General features: G+C 46.5%; 1 protein-coding gene across 1 annotated transcript; it reads left to right on the top strand.

Moving 5' to 3' along the window:
• The first annotated feature begins 8,592 nt into the window (after positions 1-8,592).
• LOC136174953 (2-acylglycerol O-acyltransferase 2-like) lies at positions 8,593-21,204 on the top strand. Its single transcript, XM_065945218.1, has 6 exons — positions 8,593-8,683; positions 13,124-13,302; positions 17,901-18,105; positions 18,423-18,597; positions 19,599-19,798; positions 21,050-21,204. Exons 1-6 carry the CDS (start codon positions 8,593-8,595, stop codon positions 21,202-21,204), a joined length of 1,005 nt encoding a protein of 334 aa, XP_065801290.1.
• The last annotated feature ends 617 nt before the right edge of the window (positions 21,205-21,821 follow it).

The raw sequence follows: 21,821 nt of genomic DNA, 5'->3' as shown, positions 1-21,821 counted from the left end.
GGTGATCTCTGCCCTCAGCTCTGATGTCACATGAGTTGAGAGCTCCACGAGAAAGCCCCTACTTAACCTTTGTAACTTCAGCCCTGAGCTTGACACAAAAGGGAGGTTCATCAATGTCAGTTTATCAATGGAAGGATTCTGTTTCAGCCTTCTTCTCTTCTTCCACCATACCTCCCAACTGGGAACACTGAGCAAAGCCTCCCATTCAATCCCAGCCTGGCCCTGCTGCCCTGCGGCCACGTTTCCCCTTCCCATATGGTGGATCCAGTGGGCCACAAAGAGCATATTGCCTCTTCCTCCCTGACCAGTCAGCTTCAAATTACCACCTCTGCCCTGTTCTGTGGCAGACAAGAGGAAGGCCATGTACAGACACAAGGCAGACCAGGAAGAGAAGGAACATGAGGAGTGAATGGTTCTGTGTCTCTGCAAGCAGAGAAGATGATAGGTATTCTGGGTCACTGGTCAGCGACACACATCATAAGGGAGGGGACAGGATGGGAGCATAGGGCCAGTACCTTGAGTCCTAACAGCTTTGTGTGAAAATAGCTTTCCTTCCAACAGAAACTAACACCACCAATAACTATGAATGTGGGCCATCTCAAGGATGTGAAGATGCATCCAAGCCTGACCTAAACCTTATCATGGACCACGTGCAAGTCACATCCCCTCAAAACCTCCATTTTGTTATCAGAGGAACAAGCATCGTAAAGTGCACCTCGAATCTTAGGAGTGGAATAGATTGAATGAAATAATGAACCATTCTACATCTTGTGAGGAAGGGTGGGAAAGTAAAAGTCACTCAGGCATGTCCAACTCTTTCAGACTCATGGACTGTAGCCTGTCAGATTCCTCTATCCATGAACTTCTCCAGGTCAGAATACTGGAGTGGGTAGCTGTTCCTTCTCCAGGGGATCTTATCAACCCAGGGATTGAACTCAGATCTCCTGCATTGCAGGTGTATTCTTTACCATCTGAGCCACTAGGGAATGTTGGTAGGTTGGTGTAATTAGATGTCAGGTCATATATATGCCGAACATCTTATGATGGCCTGTTCTGACCTGATCCAGTGGGTGCCATAAGTTCTTAAGAGAAGCGGGTATCAAGAGCAATAGGTTTGAGAGGGCGAGTGACAGTTTCCACGAGAGAAGTTCGAGGAGGTGGCAGGTGGGCACTACCATGAAAGCAAGGCAAGATTCGCCAAGGTGATAAATTCCTGCCCACTACAATTTCCTTTTCTTGGGTATGAAACCACTGCAGACCTTAGTATCTGAAGGCAGCATGGAGTTATTATGCCTTCACTTTTCTGGGTAGCTGGGTGATTCTTCTATGAGCTCCTGCTCTCACATACTGTGTTCTGGGTCTTGCTGATCTTTTTCCTTGGACACCTTGTCCCCTCAAATTGGCCAATTAATGTCAACTCCTTTGACATATCATATCTACACCCCTCCTCAATTCCAAGATTCTGCCCTCCCAACAAACTCTCCTGATCACAATCAGTGAATCAATTTGTGGGCTCGCTTGTGGTGACCGACCATGAGCATTAATGGACGAGTGGTTAATTATGTACCCTGGGCAATGGGAGCAACTGAGGCTTCCCACTCAGTTCATTCATGAGGAGGCAGCCAACCTGTTCTAGTGTGGGAGGACCAGAGCCTTGATTTGGGCTGGAGGACCCACTCTCAAGCTCACTCACAAAGCTTCTGGCAGAAGATGAGCGCCCTACTTCTGGGCTTGTCAATTACCTGGCAGTTGCCACTCACCAGACTTCTCCAGAGCAAGTCAGTCATGAAGAAGAAACAGAGGGTGAGAAAGAGAGTGTTAGAGAGCAGCAGACATTTTCTACTCCCTAACCTCTGAGGCAGTTGGCATCAATTCTACTGTATTCTCTCAGCTGGATTCGAGTCCCTAAGTCCAATTCACACTCCATAGGGCGATGTGACACCTGGAGGTGATGTCACTGGAGGCATCTTGCCAGCATTACCACAGTGATAGCCCATGAGCCCTCAGAGACTAGACTAGGCCACTCCAATGCTGTGGGTGCTGCTGCAGGCAGTCTGCCGGGAGGACAAAGGCTGAGATGTCCACACAGCAGAGCCCCATGTGGGGCAAAGTTGTGAGCACAGGTCAGAGGTAGGAATTATGGTTGTTTTGCCAGGCCTGGCTGGGACACAGTACAAGGTGAGAATCAGACTTAGGGCACCTCGAGGGGGGATGAAAGATGGGGAGAGACTGGCAGGGCCAGAGGGAAGGAGATCCCCTCATCCACCACTACTTTGAGCTGCACGAAAAGGAAGCAGAGAGCGTGAACTCGGAGAGTGCTGCCTAGTGAGGACTGCAATAGTTATATCCGCACTGGCTCTTATGTGAACAAAGATGTGCTTTAATGTGTTAAGCACTGACTGTGGGATGTTTGTTACGCAGTCGGCATCCCCATGGATACAGAGAGCCAGGAGCTGCACAACAAGGGTCCAATACTACACAGCACCTGCTTCCTGACAGCCCTCTGTGTCCCCAGCCTGCCCGAAGGGACTTGCCCTCAGAGGAAGATCTCCCACCAACACGCAGGCTGACTCAGACAGTCCTTGGAGCACAGGAGCTGTCAGGTAGAGACTCAGAGGCCCTCATGGTTGGGCAGAGCTGGAGTCTCCTCCTGAAATCAGGCAGCTGGTGACCTGGAACAAGTTCTCAGACATCATTACCCACAGGGGACAAAGGACCTGCTGGAGTCTAACCTTGTGACGCTCCTGGATGGTAATGACATGATAGCTGATAGTGGGTCTGTCAGCACAGATCCATCTGCAATCACGTGGGCTGGTCAAGCCTCACCCTCTCCTGTGGAATGAACTTTGCTAGGGTCAGGAGATAAGAGAGGTGGGAGTGTGGGAGCTGTGAGAGAGCCAAGGCAGAGAGGAGGGAGTGGTCAGAGCACAGGTGGATGAGATTTCCTGGTAAGATTCAGGGTAAAAGTGAGGATTAGGAAACATGAGGCTAAGGTTTAGGCCTTGGGAAGCAAACATCTATGGAGATGAGAGTGGGCAGTGTAGACAGGGTTCCTGAGAAACACTGCCTTGCGTCTGGGAGACTATGGTCCTGTCCAAGGGTTAGGAATTCATCATAAGGTAGGGAGGAGGCCTCCAAGGTACTTGAGTTGAAGCGAGTCATGGAACAGATAGGAGGACAGTGGATGCCTCAGGATGGACTGAGCATCTGTCTTAGTGACCGCACAGCAGGGCAGAGTCAGCTGCCTAGCAACTTGCTAGTGAGCACCTACTGGGCTGGGCTCTGGGTGGATGCTCCACGTGTAGTATCTCAGTGTAACTAACAGTGACCTCCTCATAGAGGTTAGGTTCATAACAGAGGTAAGGACCTTTCGAGAATTCTGGTCCCATTATGAAACCTGTCTGTCCAGGTGTCCTGCTTTCACCTTGCCTTCTGTGTCCTCAATCTTGGCAGAAAAATATTCTGAAAGCACCAATGGCATCAACTGATTATACGCCCCCACCCACTTGACTAAATGTCCCCTCACAAGGCTTATTCCCTCCCATCTTCATCTATAAATTGTTCATCCAAAACTGAGGGTCCAATTAATGCCAGCTCTTCCCCATCTGTTCTTTTTATAAATGCCGGGAAATGGTTTTAAATGACCTGAGAGTGTTTGTATCAATCACCAACTAGGTATGGACTTCTTTTAGATTCCATAGCTTCTTCTCACTCCCTACCACAGAGCTGGCCTGAGCATTTCCTTCTTCTACAAGTTGAACTGGTGCCACATCTGTCAAGTTACATCCCTAGTGAGAACTAGATGGAAATAGTAGGAAGGAACAGTCCTTCTCTCAGCTATTTTATGAGGGGCCCTGAATATTAACAAGAACAGCATCAAGCACTGGTCTTATCAGTAAATATCAGTGCTTCAGGATTAAAAGCGCCACCTCCCTCTCTAGGTGGTAAAAATGTCAGACATTTTCACTGTAGTTACGCTCGATTAGAGGGTGGTAAAGAATCCACCTGCAATGTGGGAGACCTGCGTTCAATCTCTGTGTTGAGAAGATCCCCTGGAGAAAAGAAAGGCTACCCTCTCCAGTATTCTGGCCTGGAGAAGTTCTTGGACTGTATAGTCCATGGGTTCACAAAGAGTCCACACTATTGAGCTACTTTCACTTCCCTTGAATAGTGGGAAATATTACCTCAATATGTCATGTTAAAGTTGATATTTTTGTAATATTTCTTTTCTCTAACCTACCACAAAGTTATTTATTTTTAATTGCTTTTGTTGTTTTGGCAGTAACTCTTGTCCAACTCTTTGCAATCCCATGAAATGTAGTCCATTATGGTGCTTGTCTGTGTGATTTCAGAGGCAAAAATACTGCTCTTCGTTGCCATTTCCTTCTCCAGGGGATCTTTCTGACCAAATGTTCATCCCTCATCTCCTGCATTAGCAGGCGGATTCTTTACCACTGAGATACCAAAGAGGACCATCCATTTGTAAAATACAATAAAAATTACCAAAGAAATGAGAAAACACACATTTCAAATCGAGTTTTTAATTGTTAGTTTCATACACATAGAACTGCTTTGCCACATTGCTCTACGGTTTCTGAGCAGTTACTCTCCAACCCTGTACTTACCTCGTTAGGAGCCAGTAACAGGCAGGACCAGACAAAGCAGGTCCTCAGACCACACAGGAGCCACACTACCCAGGACATAGGTTGCTTCATGGCTGCTTACTTGTAAGGGGGTTGTGAGGTGAAGGGCACAGAACCCTGGTGGACGGCTGAGCTCTGTACATGGGTCAGCAGGGGCGCCTATCTTAGCCCCTGATATCCAGTAGCATGAGGAGCTCTGGGAAGGGAAGGACTTGTCTGAAGTCCCACAGCTGGGGGATGGCCAATACAAGACTAGGCTCAGCTCTCATTCGTGGCTCTTCCAACCTGTCTTGAGGGAGGACCCTGGAAAAGGACTGCTAGATGCACCTTCAAGAAAGCAGGGTGGTCCCAGCTTCAGAGTTTCCTGCACAGGGGCAACTGATCCTAAAACAGATCCAGGTAGAATATCAGCTTTGGCCACTTTAGCCCCATATAGGACTTCTTTGAGAACCTGTTTTGGTTCAACTTCTCCCTGTGCCTAATTTCACTGTCTTCTTTGATCATAAATTTTCCAATCGGAAGAATGCAAGGAATAAAGTCATGTTCACCATTCATGATGAGGAAATGTAAATCAATACTATATCCTGATATCACTCTCAGTTCAGTTCAGTTCACTTGCTCAGTAATGTCCAACTCTTTGCAAGCCCAAGGACTATAGCACCCCAGGCTTTCCAGTTCATCAGCAACTCCAGGAGTTTACTCCAACTCATGTCCATAGAGTCGACGATGCCATCCAATATCTCATTCTGTGTTGTGCACTTCTCCTCCTTCCTTCAATCTTTCTAGCATCAGCGTCTTTTCCAATGAGTCTGTTCTATGCATCAGGTGGCCAAAGTATTGGAGTATCAGTTTCAGCATCAGTCCTTCCAATGAATATTCAGGATTGATTTCCTTTAGGGTGGACTTGTTAGATTTCCTTGCAGTCCAAGGGAGTCTCAAGAGTCTTCTCCAACACCACACTTCAAAAGTATCAGTTGTTTGGTGCTCAGATTTCTTTAAAGTCCAACTCACATCCATACATGACTACTGAAAAAACCATGGCTTTGACTAGACACACCATGCTTGGCAGAGTACCATGTCTGCTTTTTAATATGCTGTCTAGGTTGGTCATAGCTTTTCTTCCAAGGACCACATGTCTTTTAATTTCATGGCTGCAGTCTCCATCTGCAGTGACTTTGGAGCCCTCCAAAATAAGGCCTGCCACTGTTTCCATTGTTTCTCCATCTTTTTGCTATGAAGTGATGGGACCGGATGCCATGTTCTTAGTTTTCTGAATGTTGAGTTTTAAGCCAAGTTTTTCACTCTCTTTCACTTTCATCAGGAGGCTATTTAGTTCTTTTGCACTTTCTGCCATAGGGGTGGTGTCATCTGCATATCTGAGGCTATTGATATTTCTCCTGGCAATCTTGATTCCAGCTTGTCCTTCATCTAGCCTGGGAATTTTATATGTATTTTGCATGTAAGTTAAGTGAGCAGGGTGACAATATACAGCCTTGCCATACTCCTTCCCTATTAGGAACCGGTCTGTTGTTCCATGTCCTGTTCTAGCTGTTCCTTCCTGACCTGCATACAGATTTCTCAAAAAGCCCGTCAGGTGGTCTGGTTTTCCCATCTCTTGAAGAAATTGCCACAGTTTAATGTCATCCACACAGTCAAAGGTTTTGGCATAGTCAATAAAGCAGAAGTAGATGTCTTTCTGGAACTGGCTTTCTTTTTCGATGATCCAACGGATGTTGGCAATTTGATCTCTGGTTCCTCTGCCTTTTCTATTTCCAGCTTGAACATCTGGAAGTTCATAGTTCATGTACTGTTGAAGCCTGGGTTGGAGAATTTTGAGTATTACTTTGAAAGCATTTGAGATGAGTGAAATTGTGTGGTTGTTTGAACACTCTTTGGACTTGCCTTTCTTTGGGATTGGAATGAAAACTGACTTTTCCAGTGCTGTGGCCATGGCTGAGTTTTCCAAATTTGCTGGCATATTGAGTGTAGCACTTTTACAGTATCATCTTGTAGGGTTTGAAAAAGCTCAACTCCATACATTGACAAAAAACACTATAATATTGTAAAGTAATTAGCCTCCAATGAATAAAAATATTTGGGGGAAAAAAAAAAAGAAAAGCTCAGCTGGATTTCCATAACCTCCACTAGCTTTGACCATAGTGCTGCTTTCCAAGGCCCAGGATATTTGGCTCTAGGTGTGTGATCACAACATCAAGGTTATCTGGGTCATGGATATCTTTTTTGTACAGTTCATCTTTGTTTTCTGGCCACTTCTTCTTAGTATCTTTGGCTTCTTTTAGGTCCATACCTTTTCTGTCCTTTACAGTGCCCATCTTTGATGAAATGATATCACTCTACACCCCAGCAAATAAGATGTCTGACTACACAGAGAGCCAGAGAAGATATGTATCTGCACACAGCATATATTCTGGTCTAAGTCTACAGTGGTGCTACAGTTTTGTGCAAAAGCCTGGCACTACTGCTCCTTAGCTTGTGCAATCAGATACCCAGCAGTCCCTCTGGCTTATGAGTCTGTGGGAGGAATAAGGGCACAGGGACTGGGATCAGCGAGAACATTGCCATCACAGTCGGTCAGAGTGGCTGGTTGTGGTGGTGGAAAGCAGCTTTCCGTCTCAAGAGGCATTTAAATCAACAGAAGAATAGAGCATGAACTTGATGAAATGATATTGAATGACTTGTAAACATTTTCAAGTGTACTCACTACCATTAGGAAAGCACTGTAACCACAGTGACATTTCCAAGGCACCTGGGCCTTCAGCATGAAAGGTAGCATCATAAGCACTGGATGACCAGGATATTCCCTGTGTGATCACTTTGGAAAGCTCTGTGGCTATGTGGAGACAGTAGCATGGGCAAGTGAGGGGAAGTCAAGTTCAGTTTTAGACAGGCTGTGATGGAGGTGCCAAGCAGGCTGTGAGCGAGGATGTCAAGTATCCACCTACATAGTCAAATCTGGAGCTTGTGGGGAAGTCAGGGCTAGAGATAGAGCTTGGAAGTGATCACCCTGTAGACAGGCTCCAAGGCCATGAGCCTGGAGGAGGTCTCTGAGAGCGGGAGGGTAGAGAGGAAGGAATGTCCAAGGCCTGAAGGGACAGAAGGGCCCCGAAACACTTAGCCTGGTGAAGAATCAGAGTCACCACGGAGACCCAGAGGTAGACGGAGGGGCAGGAGGGAAACCAGGAGAGTGTGGTGTCCACAGATCAAGTGGTTTCAAGGAGGAGGGAGGAAACAGTTGTGTCTGAGGTTGCTGAGAGGTCAAAATGAGAGCTGAGAATTGATCACTGTACTCAGCAGTGTGGAGGCCAGTGGTGAACTTGATAAGGTTGGTTCCATGGAACAGTGGCATCTGAAGTCTGGAAGAGGGAGGACAGAATGGAGGAGAGGGCATGGGAATCAGACCACTCTTCCCTGAGTTTTGTTGTCCAGGCAAACTGAGGAAAAGGCAGCCAGATGGAGGAGATAGATAGTGGGACCTAGAGATATTTACATGGGAGCAGGTACTTCTTATTTGTAAGGGGGAATCGTGGACCTGGCAGGTGAAAGGAGACAATTAGGGTGACCAAATAGTTGAGTAGGTGTAAAGAGGGCAGGATTGCCCTATGCTTGCTGCTTTATTTGCCAAGTAATGGGCAAGATTTGATCCATGGTGATCTGGCAGATAATGTATTGCCTGAAGTGTCCACTGCCCTTGTCTTCCTCTGTAGTAAGATTAGTCCAGGCCAGGTGATTATAAATATTTCACCTAGGATAGTGTTCCCTGCCAGGGTAGGTGCAATGAGACTCTACAGCTGACTAGACACCCATCCCGCCACCCCCCCTCCTCAACTCCCACAGAAGCTTAATAAGCTCTGGCAGCAACAAAACCCAGCAGGTGTCTCAGAAAACACTGGAGTTCAGAGAAGCCTCCAGAGGAATCAGAGGAATCAGCATGGTGGAGTTTGCACCATTGTTTGTGCCACTGGAACGCAGGCTACAGACCTTCACAGTCCTGCACTTGATCTTCTCTTACTTGGCCCTGCGTAAGGAAAGCTGAGATGGATATGGGAGGCCATGGGCACCTGCCACTTCAGGTGCACATGGTGCATTGAAGGGAGAAAGATACAGGTCCTAAGGTGGATGCTTAACCTAGTATCTGGGGATCACCCGGGGTGAGGGACATCTTGTTCACATGGCCTTGGGGGAACTTTGCCTTCTGGAAATGTCTGACTGTCCATGCCCCCCTCAGCCCAGCCTGGGACCTGGGAGTATCTAGAGGAGGACAGAGAATCACATAACCTCGAGTCTGAAATTAGAAGGTGGGCAGCTGAGAAAACGCTCCAGACCCTCTGATGCCAGGAACATTAGCTTGTACCTTGGCCCTTATCTCAAGGGCAAAGGGGATCCCCAGGAGGGTTTTAGGTACAGGAGTGAGAAGGTCCATTCCGTTGGCGCCAAGCTGTAATTTAGGAATCTTCTATGTTGGGGTGTTGGGGGAGACAGATGACGGGGAGCAGTTGTTAGCAAATCAGATTTGGGTCTGCTTATGGGAACAGGTAAAGCGCCTAAACTGACAGTGGGTTGTGGTGAAAGAAAGTGTAGGCTTTATTACAGGGGCCAAGCAAGGAGTCCAGAGAGTTAAGCCTCAAAATGCATGACACCTATTTTGATTACCTGGGAACAGTGTCTAGAGACTAAATGAGGTAGAGATTCTGGGTGCATGAACAGCTCCTAGAGGATCGTCTGATTGCTTGGTGGTCAGGTAACTGGGAATCACCATCATCAACCTTCTGGTTTCCCCTGGTCTGAGGTTTATCGGCTGGTCAGCAACTTCTTCCACCTGCTGGGGTTTCAGTATTTGCAAAATCTCTCAATAATGAGCCTCAACATTAGTTAGGGCCCTTGGGAACAAACTAAATTTCTTTGAATTTGTGGAATGGTTAAACTGTTATTTATTTTCTTGATTGGGACTGTTTTCTCTCTGTGTTTGTGATTTCTGTTAATAATTTTATTTTTGAAATTTGGGGAAGGCTTAGGAAGCTGAAGATTTTCTACAAATAAGAAGCAGGCAGAGGACATGAGGGATCTTTCCCAGGAAGGCTGCGTAGGTCCTGCTCAATCACAAGGTCACAATCGACATGAGCTGTCACCTCAAAGACTCATGATTGAAATATAGGCCCCTGATTGTTTCTGTGTTTGTACAGCCCATGAGCGAAGTATGGTTTTGGCATTTTAAATGATTTTGTGCCTGCGCAATATCCTCCAAGTTGCCTCTTAAGCCCCAGTGTTGAAATGCTTACAATTTCGCTCTTTAAAAGATTACTTAGCCTGGTCTGAGGAGTCTGGCAGTGGGTGGAGAGAAGGGGCTCTTTTCCAAAGATATTAGGAGATGAATCTACAAGGCAAAATGTACAGGCCTTCAGGTACAGGCCTTCAGTTTTCCCAGGAGGCCAGTAAATGCTGCACATACAGTGAAGAGATGGTTCATGCTAGCCTGGCGCAGTTGTTTGAGGAGGGGCAAAGATGTGGCCAGAAAGGTCCACCAGAACCTGTTATTGAGGAGTCAGGCTCCAGCAACAAACACTTTCCAGTGGGTTATTTGTTTAATCTGTTTCTTTCCTCTTTTTTAATGCATGCACTCATGCGGGAAGGTAAAATCCTTCCAGATAGTTTGTCTATTTTCATCTGCATCTCCATCTGCTAGAAGAGTTAATGTTGAAAATGCTTTGTGAATGAAAGTTGGGAGCATGATATGGACATTATAGTAGAATTGAAACCACCATTCATCCTACTAGCTTTCTGTATGAAGTTAGCTAACATGAATACCCTCTGTGGGTCTCAGTAAAGTAGGATTTTACATCTTACCTTCTTGTTGTTATGAGGGGAAAGAAGTTGTTTCTTTTCTTTAGGGGCTGAAAATGTACACAAGTTAGGATTTTGCCTGCTGACAGTACTGAAAGGAGACGTCAGATTGAGGGAGATATTTAGATGGGGAGTTCTTTCTGATCAAGTAGAAATGCCCACATTTTGAAATTCTTTTTTCTGGCTGAAAAACAAATACATGCTACTTTAACACACTGAAACAAAGTGTGTTCTAAGAGTCAAAAATTTCCTCTAAATCCTACCCCACAACAAATAACTATTAACAACTTAGTTTTATTCTCTCGACTTGGATGGAAGTTCTAATTTCATGTGTACAGAGGTTCAGTTCAGGAAGATGAAAAGAGTTCGGAGATGAAGGCTGGTATAGTTACACAACAATGTGAATTAATTTAACTATACCTAATTGACTCTCAAAAATCATTTCGAGTATATGTCCAGGAGGGCAATTGTTGGGTCCTATTGTATTCTGATAGTTTTGTAAGAAATCTCCATACTGTTCTTCAAAATGTCTTTGTCATGAGCCCATAATTTGGAAAGATATAATCTCTCCAATCTTCATAATAGCACATTTACAATAGCCCGGACATGGAAGTCAACTAAACATCCATTAGAGTAATGTGTAAAGAAGATGCAGTAATATAGACAATGGAATATTACTCAGTCATAAAAAGAAACAGATTAACACTGTTTTCAGCAACATATATGAACATAGAGATTGTCAAAATGAGAGAAGATAGTCAAAGAAAGACAAATATCACATGATATCACTAATATGCAGAACCAAAAAAGAGGTACATGAGTACTATTTTAAAAAACAGAAGTAGGAAAAAACCTATCGTGAACAGGGGACAGGTGCAAAGGATAAACTGGGAGATTTGGATTCACAACACTAGTCTCTATATAATAGATAACATTAATAATCTTCTGCAACGCAGTGGAATCTCTACTATCTACTCTGTAATGATCTGTATAGGAAAGGAATTAAAAAAAAAACAAACAAGAATCAATATGTGTATGAGTTTAACAGGTTTACTTTCCTACACAACTGAAACTAATACCACATGTAAATGAACTATACTCTAATGAAAACTTAAAAAAAAACAGCAAAGAGTCATTTCGATGACTGGTATACAGTTAACATATTTTACCATTGTTAAAATTGAAAGGACAAAACAAAGTGCTCCAAACACAACTCTGAAGTCAGTACCAGGAGGGCAGGAATTCCTGTCCGTTGTTCACGGCTTAACCACCAGCATCTGGCATGTTGTAGGTTCTATGCAGAAAGTGAGCCTCTGTGAGGCCCAAACTACTTTGATTTATGCCTTTTGCTATTATTCACACTGGGCTTCGCCAGTGCCTCAGCAATAAAGAAACTGCCTGCAATGCAGGAGCCACAGGAGATGCAGGTTTGATCTCTGGGTCTGGTAGATCCGCTAGAGGAGAGCATGGAAACTAACTCCAGTATTCTTGCCTGGAGAATCCCATGAACAGTGGAGCCTGGAGGGCTACAGTCCACAGAGTTGCAAAGAGTCAGACACCACTGAAGCAACTTAGCACCCACATATGCACTATACAGACTGGGTCAGAAGTCCTCTCCTCCAGGAAGTCCGACATGAAAGACAGTGTCAGTTTACTCTACTTTCAAATAGACTACAGGTGGGGGATGAACTTCTTTATGAGTATGAGCAAAGGCATTGAGTGGAGGGAATGGAATGTAGAGAATACAATATTCTGTAACAGTGAACCTCAATTATCATCAGCTTAAAGACAGCACCAAAGACCACCTGACCCTGAGTCAAAACCAGGATTACTGTGTGACAGGACTCAGAATCATAAGTTTGGGAGGAATTGCTTACTAGGGCTGTCTCTAGCTCTGGTGCCGTCCTGATGAATGGACCAAGCATGAGTTGTCCTCTTCCTCCCTGCTTCCTTCAGCAAGACAGGGCCTGGCAGCAAAGGAAACATCTCAGCAAAAGCTAGAGTTCAGGGAGTTGTATCAACTGAGCTACTTAGTATAGCCATAACATGAGGTGCATGTGGTGAGTGAGACCGGAACAAGAGAGGGTTTGGGCCACCAGTAGGGAGCTTGAGATCAGGCTGAGCTGCTTGAGCTGAGCCTCAGAGTTATAAGAAGTCATGGGGGGACTTTAACTAGAGGGGGAATGTGGTGGGATGTATCTATGGAAAGATGGGCTGGGACTAGATAGGAACTGGACTGGATAGAAAGAATAGCTTTTCTCTGGGGTTCTAAAGGATGGATACCAGAAAGAGTTCATACTATCATATCTCCATCAGGCCTATATTGAGCATCTGGTGAATACAGACAGAAAAGGAAGAGTTGGGGTAAGACCCAAATGAGTAAGCAATCTGGTGCAGTGGGAAAATGTGAGTTTGAAATTCGGCCAACTGGTTTCAAATCCAGGCTCTCAGTGTGACACTGGTAGTATTAACAGCATTCTCTCCTCCTTGAAATCTTGGGAAGCTTATCACTTTCTCCTAGGAGGAGGGCTGGAATGAACAGTGCTGCTAGAGCTGGGTAAACAGGGAGAGCTCGTTCCTTCATACCTCTGACCACTAATGGTTCCTGCTTCCCTTCTCAGACTTGATCTGCTGGGTAGTCTTCATTGGCCTCCTGTTCACAAGATTCTGGATGATCAGTATCCTGTATGCGATCTGGTGGTACCTGGATCGAGACACACCACGGCAGGGGGGCAGGCAGAGTGCTTTCATAAGGCGCCAGACCATATGGAAGTACACGAAGGACTATTTCCCCATCTCGGTGAGTATGGGGCTGACTAGGGAATGGTCAGGACCAATGTCCCCATTTATCCATGGGGATGTTTGACCCTGTGTGCAGTAGCAGAATTCTGGGCCGGGAAGAGGAGACAGGTTTCTACCACTATTAGAGGAAGAATCAGCTTTTGTCTGACTATGGTTGTCCAACTTCAACGATGTGAGGCCACTATGACAACGGATGTATGAACAGGATTTGAGGAACCCAGTGGCCGTGTTGTGCAGCACACTTATGTATCTTACAGGTGTAAATCCCTCAATAGTCTAAGTTTGGAGTGAAAGAATCCGTAATGAAAACAACATTTTTAAAGCATCTTGCTGACACTTTATCAGATGATGATACTGATATCCTGAGAGGGAAGAAGACATGAGCAAGGATGTACAGAAGATTCTTTTACTCCTTTTAAAGTGTGTGCATTGACTCTGAGAATAGACACAGAGCAGAGAGCCCTCAGGATGTATCCAGCCCGTGTGTGTTTGATTCGTTGTGTCCTTGGACAGAGCTTTGCTCACTCTGTTTCCCCAGGGATCCACTAAACCGTCCCGTTCCTCCTCTTCTGTCTATCTCTTAATCTCTGATCTCTGACTCATGGTACCTCATGTCCATTTGTACACTGGACCCTGGACCACGGATGAGTCCTTAGGGATGCAGGACCCTGAATTTTAGCGAAGTGACTTTTGCTCCATTGTGAATCTCAGACAGACTAAACCCTTGAATGTAAGCAGTTGTGATGGTTGATTCTCTAGTGGCATTGGATAAGGAAGGGAATAAGGACACAGAGAGGTGCCAGACAGGGACAGTTGGCCCTCTCTGGACACAGGAGACAAGAATGTATATGGTATCATCTCCGGGAGTGGAAACTATAGATTTTAAAGGGGTCTGGAAATGCCCGTTGTATGACCTTAGGTTAGTTACACGTGCTCTATGAGCTTCAATTTTTTCATGTGTAAAGTGGATGAAATGCTTCCACATGAATCACTGGGGTGCGTGGATTCCATGAGACATCAGGTGATCCTGGGGCTTCTAAGGACAGCATCTGGCTCTCCTGTGACCCCTGGAACTGCTCTCCTTTGCACATCTGGCAGAAAAACACTGCTGAGCTTTTCTGTGCCGGTTTCTCTATGTCTGTTCTGTCCCTCCTGTAACCAGGTATCTCCCCCAGAGGATTTCTCACATAGGACACTATTGACATTGTGGGAAACATATTTGCAGAAATTTCAGAAGCACAGTGTTTAGGAATGTAGGCCACTGCAGTCCTGTGGCAACAGCAGCTGCAGGCGGCGGGGAGTACCACTGAGCGGCCATAGAGGGAGTGATGACATGCACTTTCACCTCCCTTTCCCGGACTGAAGCCTGCAGGAGGTGCTGCGGCTCACAGATTCTGGACTCTGTCACCTCTGAGGACAACTTCTAAGTCATCCACACACCTTAACAGAGCAGGCCCTGCAGGGATCTTTGGTTGTCAGTGGATTGGGTGGTCAGGGAGCCCCTATTGTCTACTGAAAACAAGTGTACAACCTTAGAGTTGTCAGGTGTTTTGTTCAGAGGACTTACTGTGGACTGTATTCAGAGATCGCCTCTCTGAAATCTCTGAGGAGCTGTTCTAAAAGGGAAGGGAGAAGTCAGTATTTATGGAGCTCTGTTGGAAAAGACAATAGAAAACAAAACAACCCACGCAGCTAAACGTCAAAAGATTCAGTTCAGTTAAATCGCTCCGTCGTGTCCGACTCATTGTGAGCCAATAAATCGCAGCATGCCAGGCCTCCCTGTCCATCACGAATCCAGGAGTTTACCCAAAGTCATGTCCATAGAGTTGGTGATGCCATCCAACCATCTCATCCTCTGTCGTCCCCTTCTCCTCCTGCCCCCAATCCCTCCCAGCATCAGGGTCTTTTCCAATGAGTCAGTTCGTCGCATGAGGTGGCCAAGTATTGGAGTTTCAGCTTCAGCGTCAATCCTTCCCATGAACACGCAGGATTCATCTCCTTTAGGGTTGACTGGTTGGATCTCCTTGCAGTTCAAGGACTCTCAAGAGTCATCCCCAACAGCACAGTTTAAAAGCATCAATTCTTCAGTGCTCAGCTTTCTTCACAGTCCAAACCTCACATCCATACTTGACCACTGGAAAAACCACAGCCTTAATTAGACAGACCTTGGTTGGCAAAGTAATGTCTCTGCTTTTTAATATGCTATCTAGGTTGGTCATAACTTTCCTTCCAAGGAGTAAACGTCTTTTAATTTCATGGCGGCAATCACCATCTGCAGTGATTTTGGAGCCCCCAAAAATAAAGTCTGACTCTGTTTCCACTGTTTCCTCATCTATTTCCCTTGAAGTGATGAGACTGGATGCCATGATCTTAGTTTTCTGAATGTTGAGCTTTAAGCCAACTTTTTCACTCTCCTCTTTCACTTTCATCAAGAGGCCTTCTAGTTCCTCTTCACTTTTTGCCATAAGGGTGGTGTCATCTGCATACCTGAGGTTATTGATATTACTCCCAGCAATCTTGATTCCAGCTTGTGCTTCTTCCAGCCCAGCGTTTCTCACGATGTACTCTGCATATAAGTTAAATAAGCAGGGTGACAATATACAGCCTTGATGAACTTCTTTTCCTATTTGGAACCAGTCTGTTGTTCCATGTCCAGCTCTAACTGTTGCTTCCTGACCTGCATATAGGTTTCTGAAGAGGAAGGTCAGGTGGTCTGGTATTCCCATCTCTTTCAGAATTTTCCACAGTTTATTGTGATCCACAGAGTCAAAGGCTTTGGCATAGTCAGTAAAGCAGAAATAGATGTTTTTCTGGAACTCTCTTGCTTTTTCGATGATCCAGCAGATGTTGACAATTTGATCTCTGATTCCTCTGCCTTTTCTAAAACCAGCTTGAACATCTGGTAGTTCACAGTTCATGCATTGCTGAAGCCTGTTTTGGAGAATTTTTTTTTCCATTTATTTTTATTAGTCGGAGGCTAATTACTTTGTATTATTGTAGTGGTTTTTGCCATACATTGACATGAATCAGCCATGGATTTACATGTGTTCCCCATCCCGATCCCCCCTCCCGTCTCCCTGTCCATCCCATCCTTCTGGGTCTTCCCAGTGCACCAGGCCTGAGCACTTGTCTCATGCATCCAACCTGGGCTGGTGATCTGTTTCACCCTTGATAGTATACTTCTTTCCATGCTGTTCTCTCAGAACATCCCACCCTCGCCTTATCCCACAGAGTCTAAAAGTCTGTTCTGTACATCTGTGTCTCTTTTTCTGTTTTGCATATAAACTTATCATTACCATCTTTTCAAATTCCATATATATGCATTAGTATACTGTATTTTCTTTAACTTCCTAGCTTACTTGTATATGTGCTTCCGAAATGAGAATTTTGGAGAATTTTGAGCATTACCTTACTAGCATGTGAGATGAGTGCAATTTCGCAGTAGTTTGAGCATTCTTTGGGATAGCCTTTCTTTGGGATTTTCGTGTTTTTCTACATATGGGGAGATACAAAATTTGGGTTCACTTCAATTATTCCTGTGATGTGCATGCTCCCTCTCTGTGACCAGTATCCTATTATATTCCATCCTGAATTCCTTTCAAGGCCCACTGTCAGCTGCAGCTACAGTGGTGGTTGACTTGAAGGCAGGCAAGCAACATTCCTTGTCCTAGCATCTCTGCTGGGGTAGTCCACTCACAGTCCTTTGTGCTGTGATTCTATGAGCTAGCGCCTAATGGTAGAGTTTCTAGAGAATTTAGGAGACTGCTTCTGAGCACTGGAGCATCTTAATGCACACTATGGGCTTCCTAAAGAGTTAGTGGTGGAGAATCAGGCAGTGTTTCCCTGAGGAAGTTGATTCCCCCTCATCCTGTGATCAGTTCAGGAGCTGAGTTTCTGTGTAAGATTTCACTATCCAGGAACAGTAGTGTCTCCACAGGCCAACGCCTGACAGGGGTGCACTGCTGCGGGCAGGCTGTGATCTGGTGTCAGGAAGTGCTGCAGGCTTGACAGGACACCTCCCTGACCCCTCTTCACCCGCACCTGCAGGCATCTTTAGGACCGCATGGCCCTCCTCCCAACCTCTACCTTCAGCACCCTGGGGTCCCTTAGAGTGAGTCACAGGGACTCGGGCTTCCAGCTCTTTACCTGGGACAGAACTCCAGATGCCACAAAACTTGGTGAGAGGCTCACTCCCTCCTGTGCTGACTCCTTCGTTTTGGTAGGGCTCTGCTTGGGAGAAGGTCTGCCTTCATATAGTACATGGCTTGTCTTCTGTCTTCTTCCCAGAAGTCCTACCTCTGCACTGGGCAGGGTTCTTCCTTTCCAGGCAGGCAGCACTGGCATCATCCATTCGTGATACTGTGTTCGCCGTCGTCATCCCATAGTCTCCCTGAGTATCTACTCTACTTCATTCTTTCACCGGGAAAAGATCTTCAGACAGGCAATCTCATCACAGGACACTCCCATGGGGAGTGGTAGCACTTCGGCTCATGGGACACATTGAAGAGGTCAGCACAGACACTTAGCAGGGAGACAGCAGTGGGGGTTGCGGGGTAGTGGACGCAGCCCCGATTCACCAGATTGTTGTCCCTATAGCTGGTCAAGACTGCTGAGCTGGACCCCTCCGGAAACTATGTCGCTGGCTTCCACCCTCACGGGATCCTCGCCACCGGAGCGTTTATCAACCTGTGCACGGAGGGTACGGGCTTCTCCTTGGTTTTCCCAGGCATCCGCTCACATCTGATGTTGCTGCACTGGTGTTTCTGGGCCCCTGTCTACAGGGATTACATCATGTGTTCAGGTGAATTTTTCCACTCTTTCTATCCCAGGACTATGGGGACTGAAGACATGAGGAGGGATTTATAATGAGGATGGCCAATTGTTCTGTACTTCTTCCAAGGGAATGTGTAGTGGACAAGGAGATGAGTCCCAAAAAAGCATTTCCGATAGCTCGTTGCTCAGTGATGAACTTGTTGGGAGTGTTGGGAAAAGGGGTAGTGCTCAGTGCCTGTCATCAGGGTCCTCCCAGCTGGGAAGTGGGGGAGAGCCCAGGTCACATACTCCTGATCCATTCTTGCCCCCTTCACACTGTACGTGACCACCTTCCTCTCTCCCCAGGGCTGGTCTCATCAGACAAGGAGAGTGCTACTCACATTCTGAGCAGGAAAGGAGGCGGCAACCTTCTGTCCATCGTTGTTGGGGGCGTCCAGGAGGCACTGAATGCCAGGCCTGGAGCCTACAAGCTGGTGCTGCGGAACCGCAAGGGCTTCATCAGGCTCGCCTTGACGCACGGGTATTGGGGAGAGGGCTCTGGGTTCAACTGGAGATTGGCAAGGAATGTAGTTTGGAGGGAAGACTGCAGAGGCAAATGCAGATCCTATTTTGGCAGGCAGAGTCTCCATTCATTAACAATGAAGATTGTATGTTGGTGATAGATGCACTGTCTCAGGCCCAAATGTCCAGAGAAGATTCTGGAAGGAAGATTTTTTGACTAAAAGATTAAGTCTCAAAGGGCATATTGCTATAAAGCTATTCTCCTGTCTTTAAACATCTGTGAAGAATACAAAGATAGCTGGAGGAGATTTTCCCAGAAAGTCTGCAGATGTATTTTTTATCTTGGAGGACTCTCAGCCATATTCTGGTTTGCCTCTCTTGATCCTGTGACTGAAAAGGGTTGATCTTGAATTTGTGCTGTGTCTTCTTCTGTGACTTTAACTCTGATCTTGCAACTTTTGCTACCATGGGAAAATATGGGCTGCCTAAGGAAGACAAACTTAGCTGCCCTCCTGTAAAGGACTGTAAGGAAGTGAAACTAACACTTTTTCCTGTCTGAACATCCCCATTCTTGGGTACATTTGCAAGGATCAAATAGTCTTTTCAGTTTGCTTCCTCACCTGTATCCCAATCTATGATCCATAAAGAACTTGGCATCCTAGCCCTACAGGATGGTTATTTGGATGCACTAGCATGCCATCTTCTTGGTCAGCCACTCTGAATAGTCCCTTCCTTATCCCAACACTTCATCTCAGATTCACAGGCCTATCTGTGGCAAGCAGAGCGAGCATGGACTCAGTCACAATCGAGTGTCAGACTTTGGCCCTGAGAAGCACCATGACCTGCCTGAAATTATAAAACAAGACAGTGGCAGTTCTGGGAGGCACCCGAGGCCTCCTTCTTTGGTCCAGGGCTCTGTCCTCTGCTCTAGTTCCTGCTCTCTAGCTCCCTTCAGGAGGCTAGGGGTCCAGCTTGTGTCTTCTTGCCCCTCCACACGCTCTCTCTCCTGTCTCCCTCTAGGGCAGATCTGGTGCCAATCTTCTCCTTTGGGGAGAATGACATATATGACCAGGTTGAGAACTCTCCTGGTTCCTGGTTGCGGTGGTTTCAGGACCGAATTCAGAAGAGCATTAGAGGTTCCATCCCTCTCTTCTATGGCCGTGGAGTCTTCCAGTACAGCTTTGGTCTTATGCCCTACCGCCGACCCATCACCACTGTGGGTGAGCCTGGACCCGGGCTGGGAGGGGAAGGGCTATAGAGTAAGAGGCCTGGGCTTGTGCTGCAAGGAGACCTGGACATAGAGCAGTATACCCTTGACTTTGTGGAGCTCACTTTCTTGTGTATAAAACAGACACAGGCAAATAGCCCTAGGAAAGGCCGTCTAGAATGAGAAGAGTAACAGGGGCACAATGGCCAGTAGCCACTCCTGATTACTGTGCCCCTGCTTGTGTCAGGCACTGCACTGGCTCCTTACATGCAGTGGCTTAGTTTTCCCAACAGTTTCTGAGGAGGGACTCTCATCCCCATTTTATTGACTGCAAACACAGTCTCACAGAAGGTATACCACTTCCAAGAGACACCCTGCCCTTGGTAACAAAGTTGAGGTTTGATGAGGGTATTTCACTCTTTATTATGCAAGACAAGGAGGGTTAATTTTGATCACAGGATCTAATGACAGTAATTGGAGAAGGTGGGTACATGACCATTCCAGGTCTGTTAGAATTGTGTGTAAAGTAGAAATCAGCAGGCTTTGAAGGAGAGCCAGAGGGATTTCCTTGTACATAATGGGCATGGGCTTTAGTCCATAGACTTAGCACCATCTTTCAGCTATTTGCTTACTTTTTGAATTCCACCTAGATTCCAAGGCAGTACTAATAGAGCTGTTCATCTCTACTCACCCAGGCAGTTCTTAGTTGAACACAGACAACCCCCTCTATCAAGCCTTGTTTGCACTGTGTGGTGCATTTCTTGAATGCTTATAGCACTGCTCCCTCCAGGCCATTCCCAGGAAAGACAACATGGCAGCTGCTTTCTGATCCACCTCCTCCCACAGACACAGGCTCTTCCAATCATGGCATCTGAGAATCCCAGATTCACCTTTCCCTGAAGCTAAGTGCACACCCCAAGGGCTCACTCCCCGGTACTGATTCTTCCTGGCTATGTGACCTTGAACAAGTTATTTAACCACCCTGGGCCTCATTTCCTCAGCAGTCAAACAGGAATAAAGCAGGTTATATCCTCGTAGGATTTTCAGAATAACATAAGAGATAATGCATGCACATGTGCTGGCTGTATTGTTGATACACCACAATCTTGAATTTGACTTAACATCTTAGTAACACAAAAATGAACTGAAAGGGAGGGAGTTGCAGTGCTTACCTGCTCAGATGACCATTGTAGTGCGAACAACAAGGTCCCTGCGCCTTCATAGTTTCCAGCTCTGAGCCAGCACGCACCTCTGTGTCTTGCAGTGGGGAAGCCCATCGAGGTACAGAAGACACCACATCCCTCCCAGGAGGAGGTGGACAGGCTTCACCAGTGCTACATGAAGGAACTGGAAAATCTCTTTGAAGCCCACAAGCTCAAGTACAACGTCCCCAGAGACCAACACTTGGAGATCTGCTGAGCACCTCCCCAGAGGAGGGGCTCCTCCAAAATCAGGGCTGGCATTAGGGAGGATGGAGGGAGGTGTTGTGATCCCAGAAGGCTTCCTGGAGGTGTCTGTTGATCATATCTCCAGAGCTTTCACTGACTCCTGAAGCTCCACCCCATACCAGGCCTTGGGTCACAGCTGGCCCCTGGGAGAGGAGACCAGACTCTGGCATCAGTGATGTGCTCTCCTGCTGTGCCTCCTCTGTAATGGGTCCTCTTCATGTCTGCCCACCTGAGAAATGGGAGAGATGCTGGGAGAGAATGATGTCTGTGTCTGTGTCTTTGTAACCCTGTCACTCAATGAACAAGACAAAGAGCAGCTCCAGTGAGCAGGTTTCTCTTCCTCTGCCTTGAGTGACAGCACAAAAGCCACCAGCAAGTGCAGAGCTTTCTCCTACAAGCTCCTGCATCCTGCCTCCTTCCTGTCCCAGCTCCTCTCTCCCAGAGCCGGAGAGGAAGGCCAGGCCACAACCTCCTTATTGTCCAGACACCTTTGAGTTTCTGATCGTCTGAGGCCCGGGCTGGCAGCCAGAGGTGACCATGAGGTGGAGAAGGAGAATTCAGCTCTGTCACTGGCTAAATGACCATGGG

The sequence above is a fragment of the Muntiacus reevesi genome, chromosome 9 (assembly GCF_963930625.1).
Source record: "Muntiacus reevesi chromosome 9, mMunRee1.1, whole genome shotgun sequence".
Classification (NCBI taxonomy): Eukaryota; Metazoa; Chordata; class Mammalia; order Artiodactyla; family Cervidae; genus Muntiacus; species Muntiacus reevesi.
Note: the sequence above shows the minus strand (reverse complement) of the source record. Positions and strands in the feature narration are given on the sequence as shown.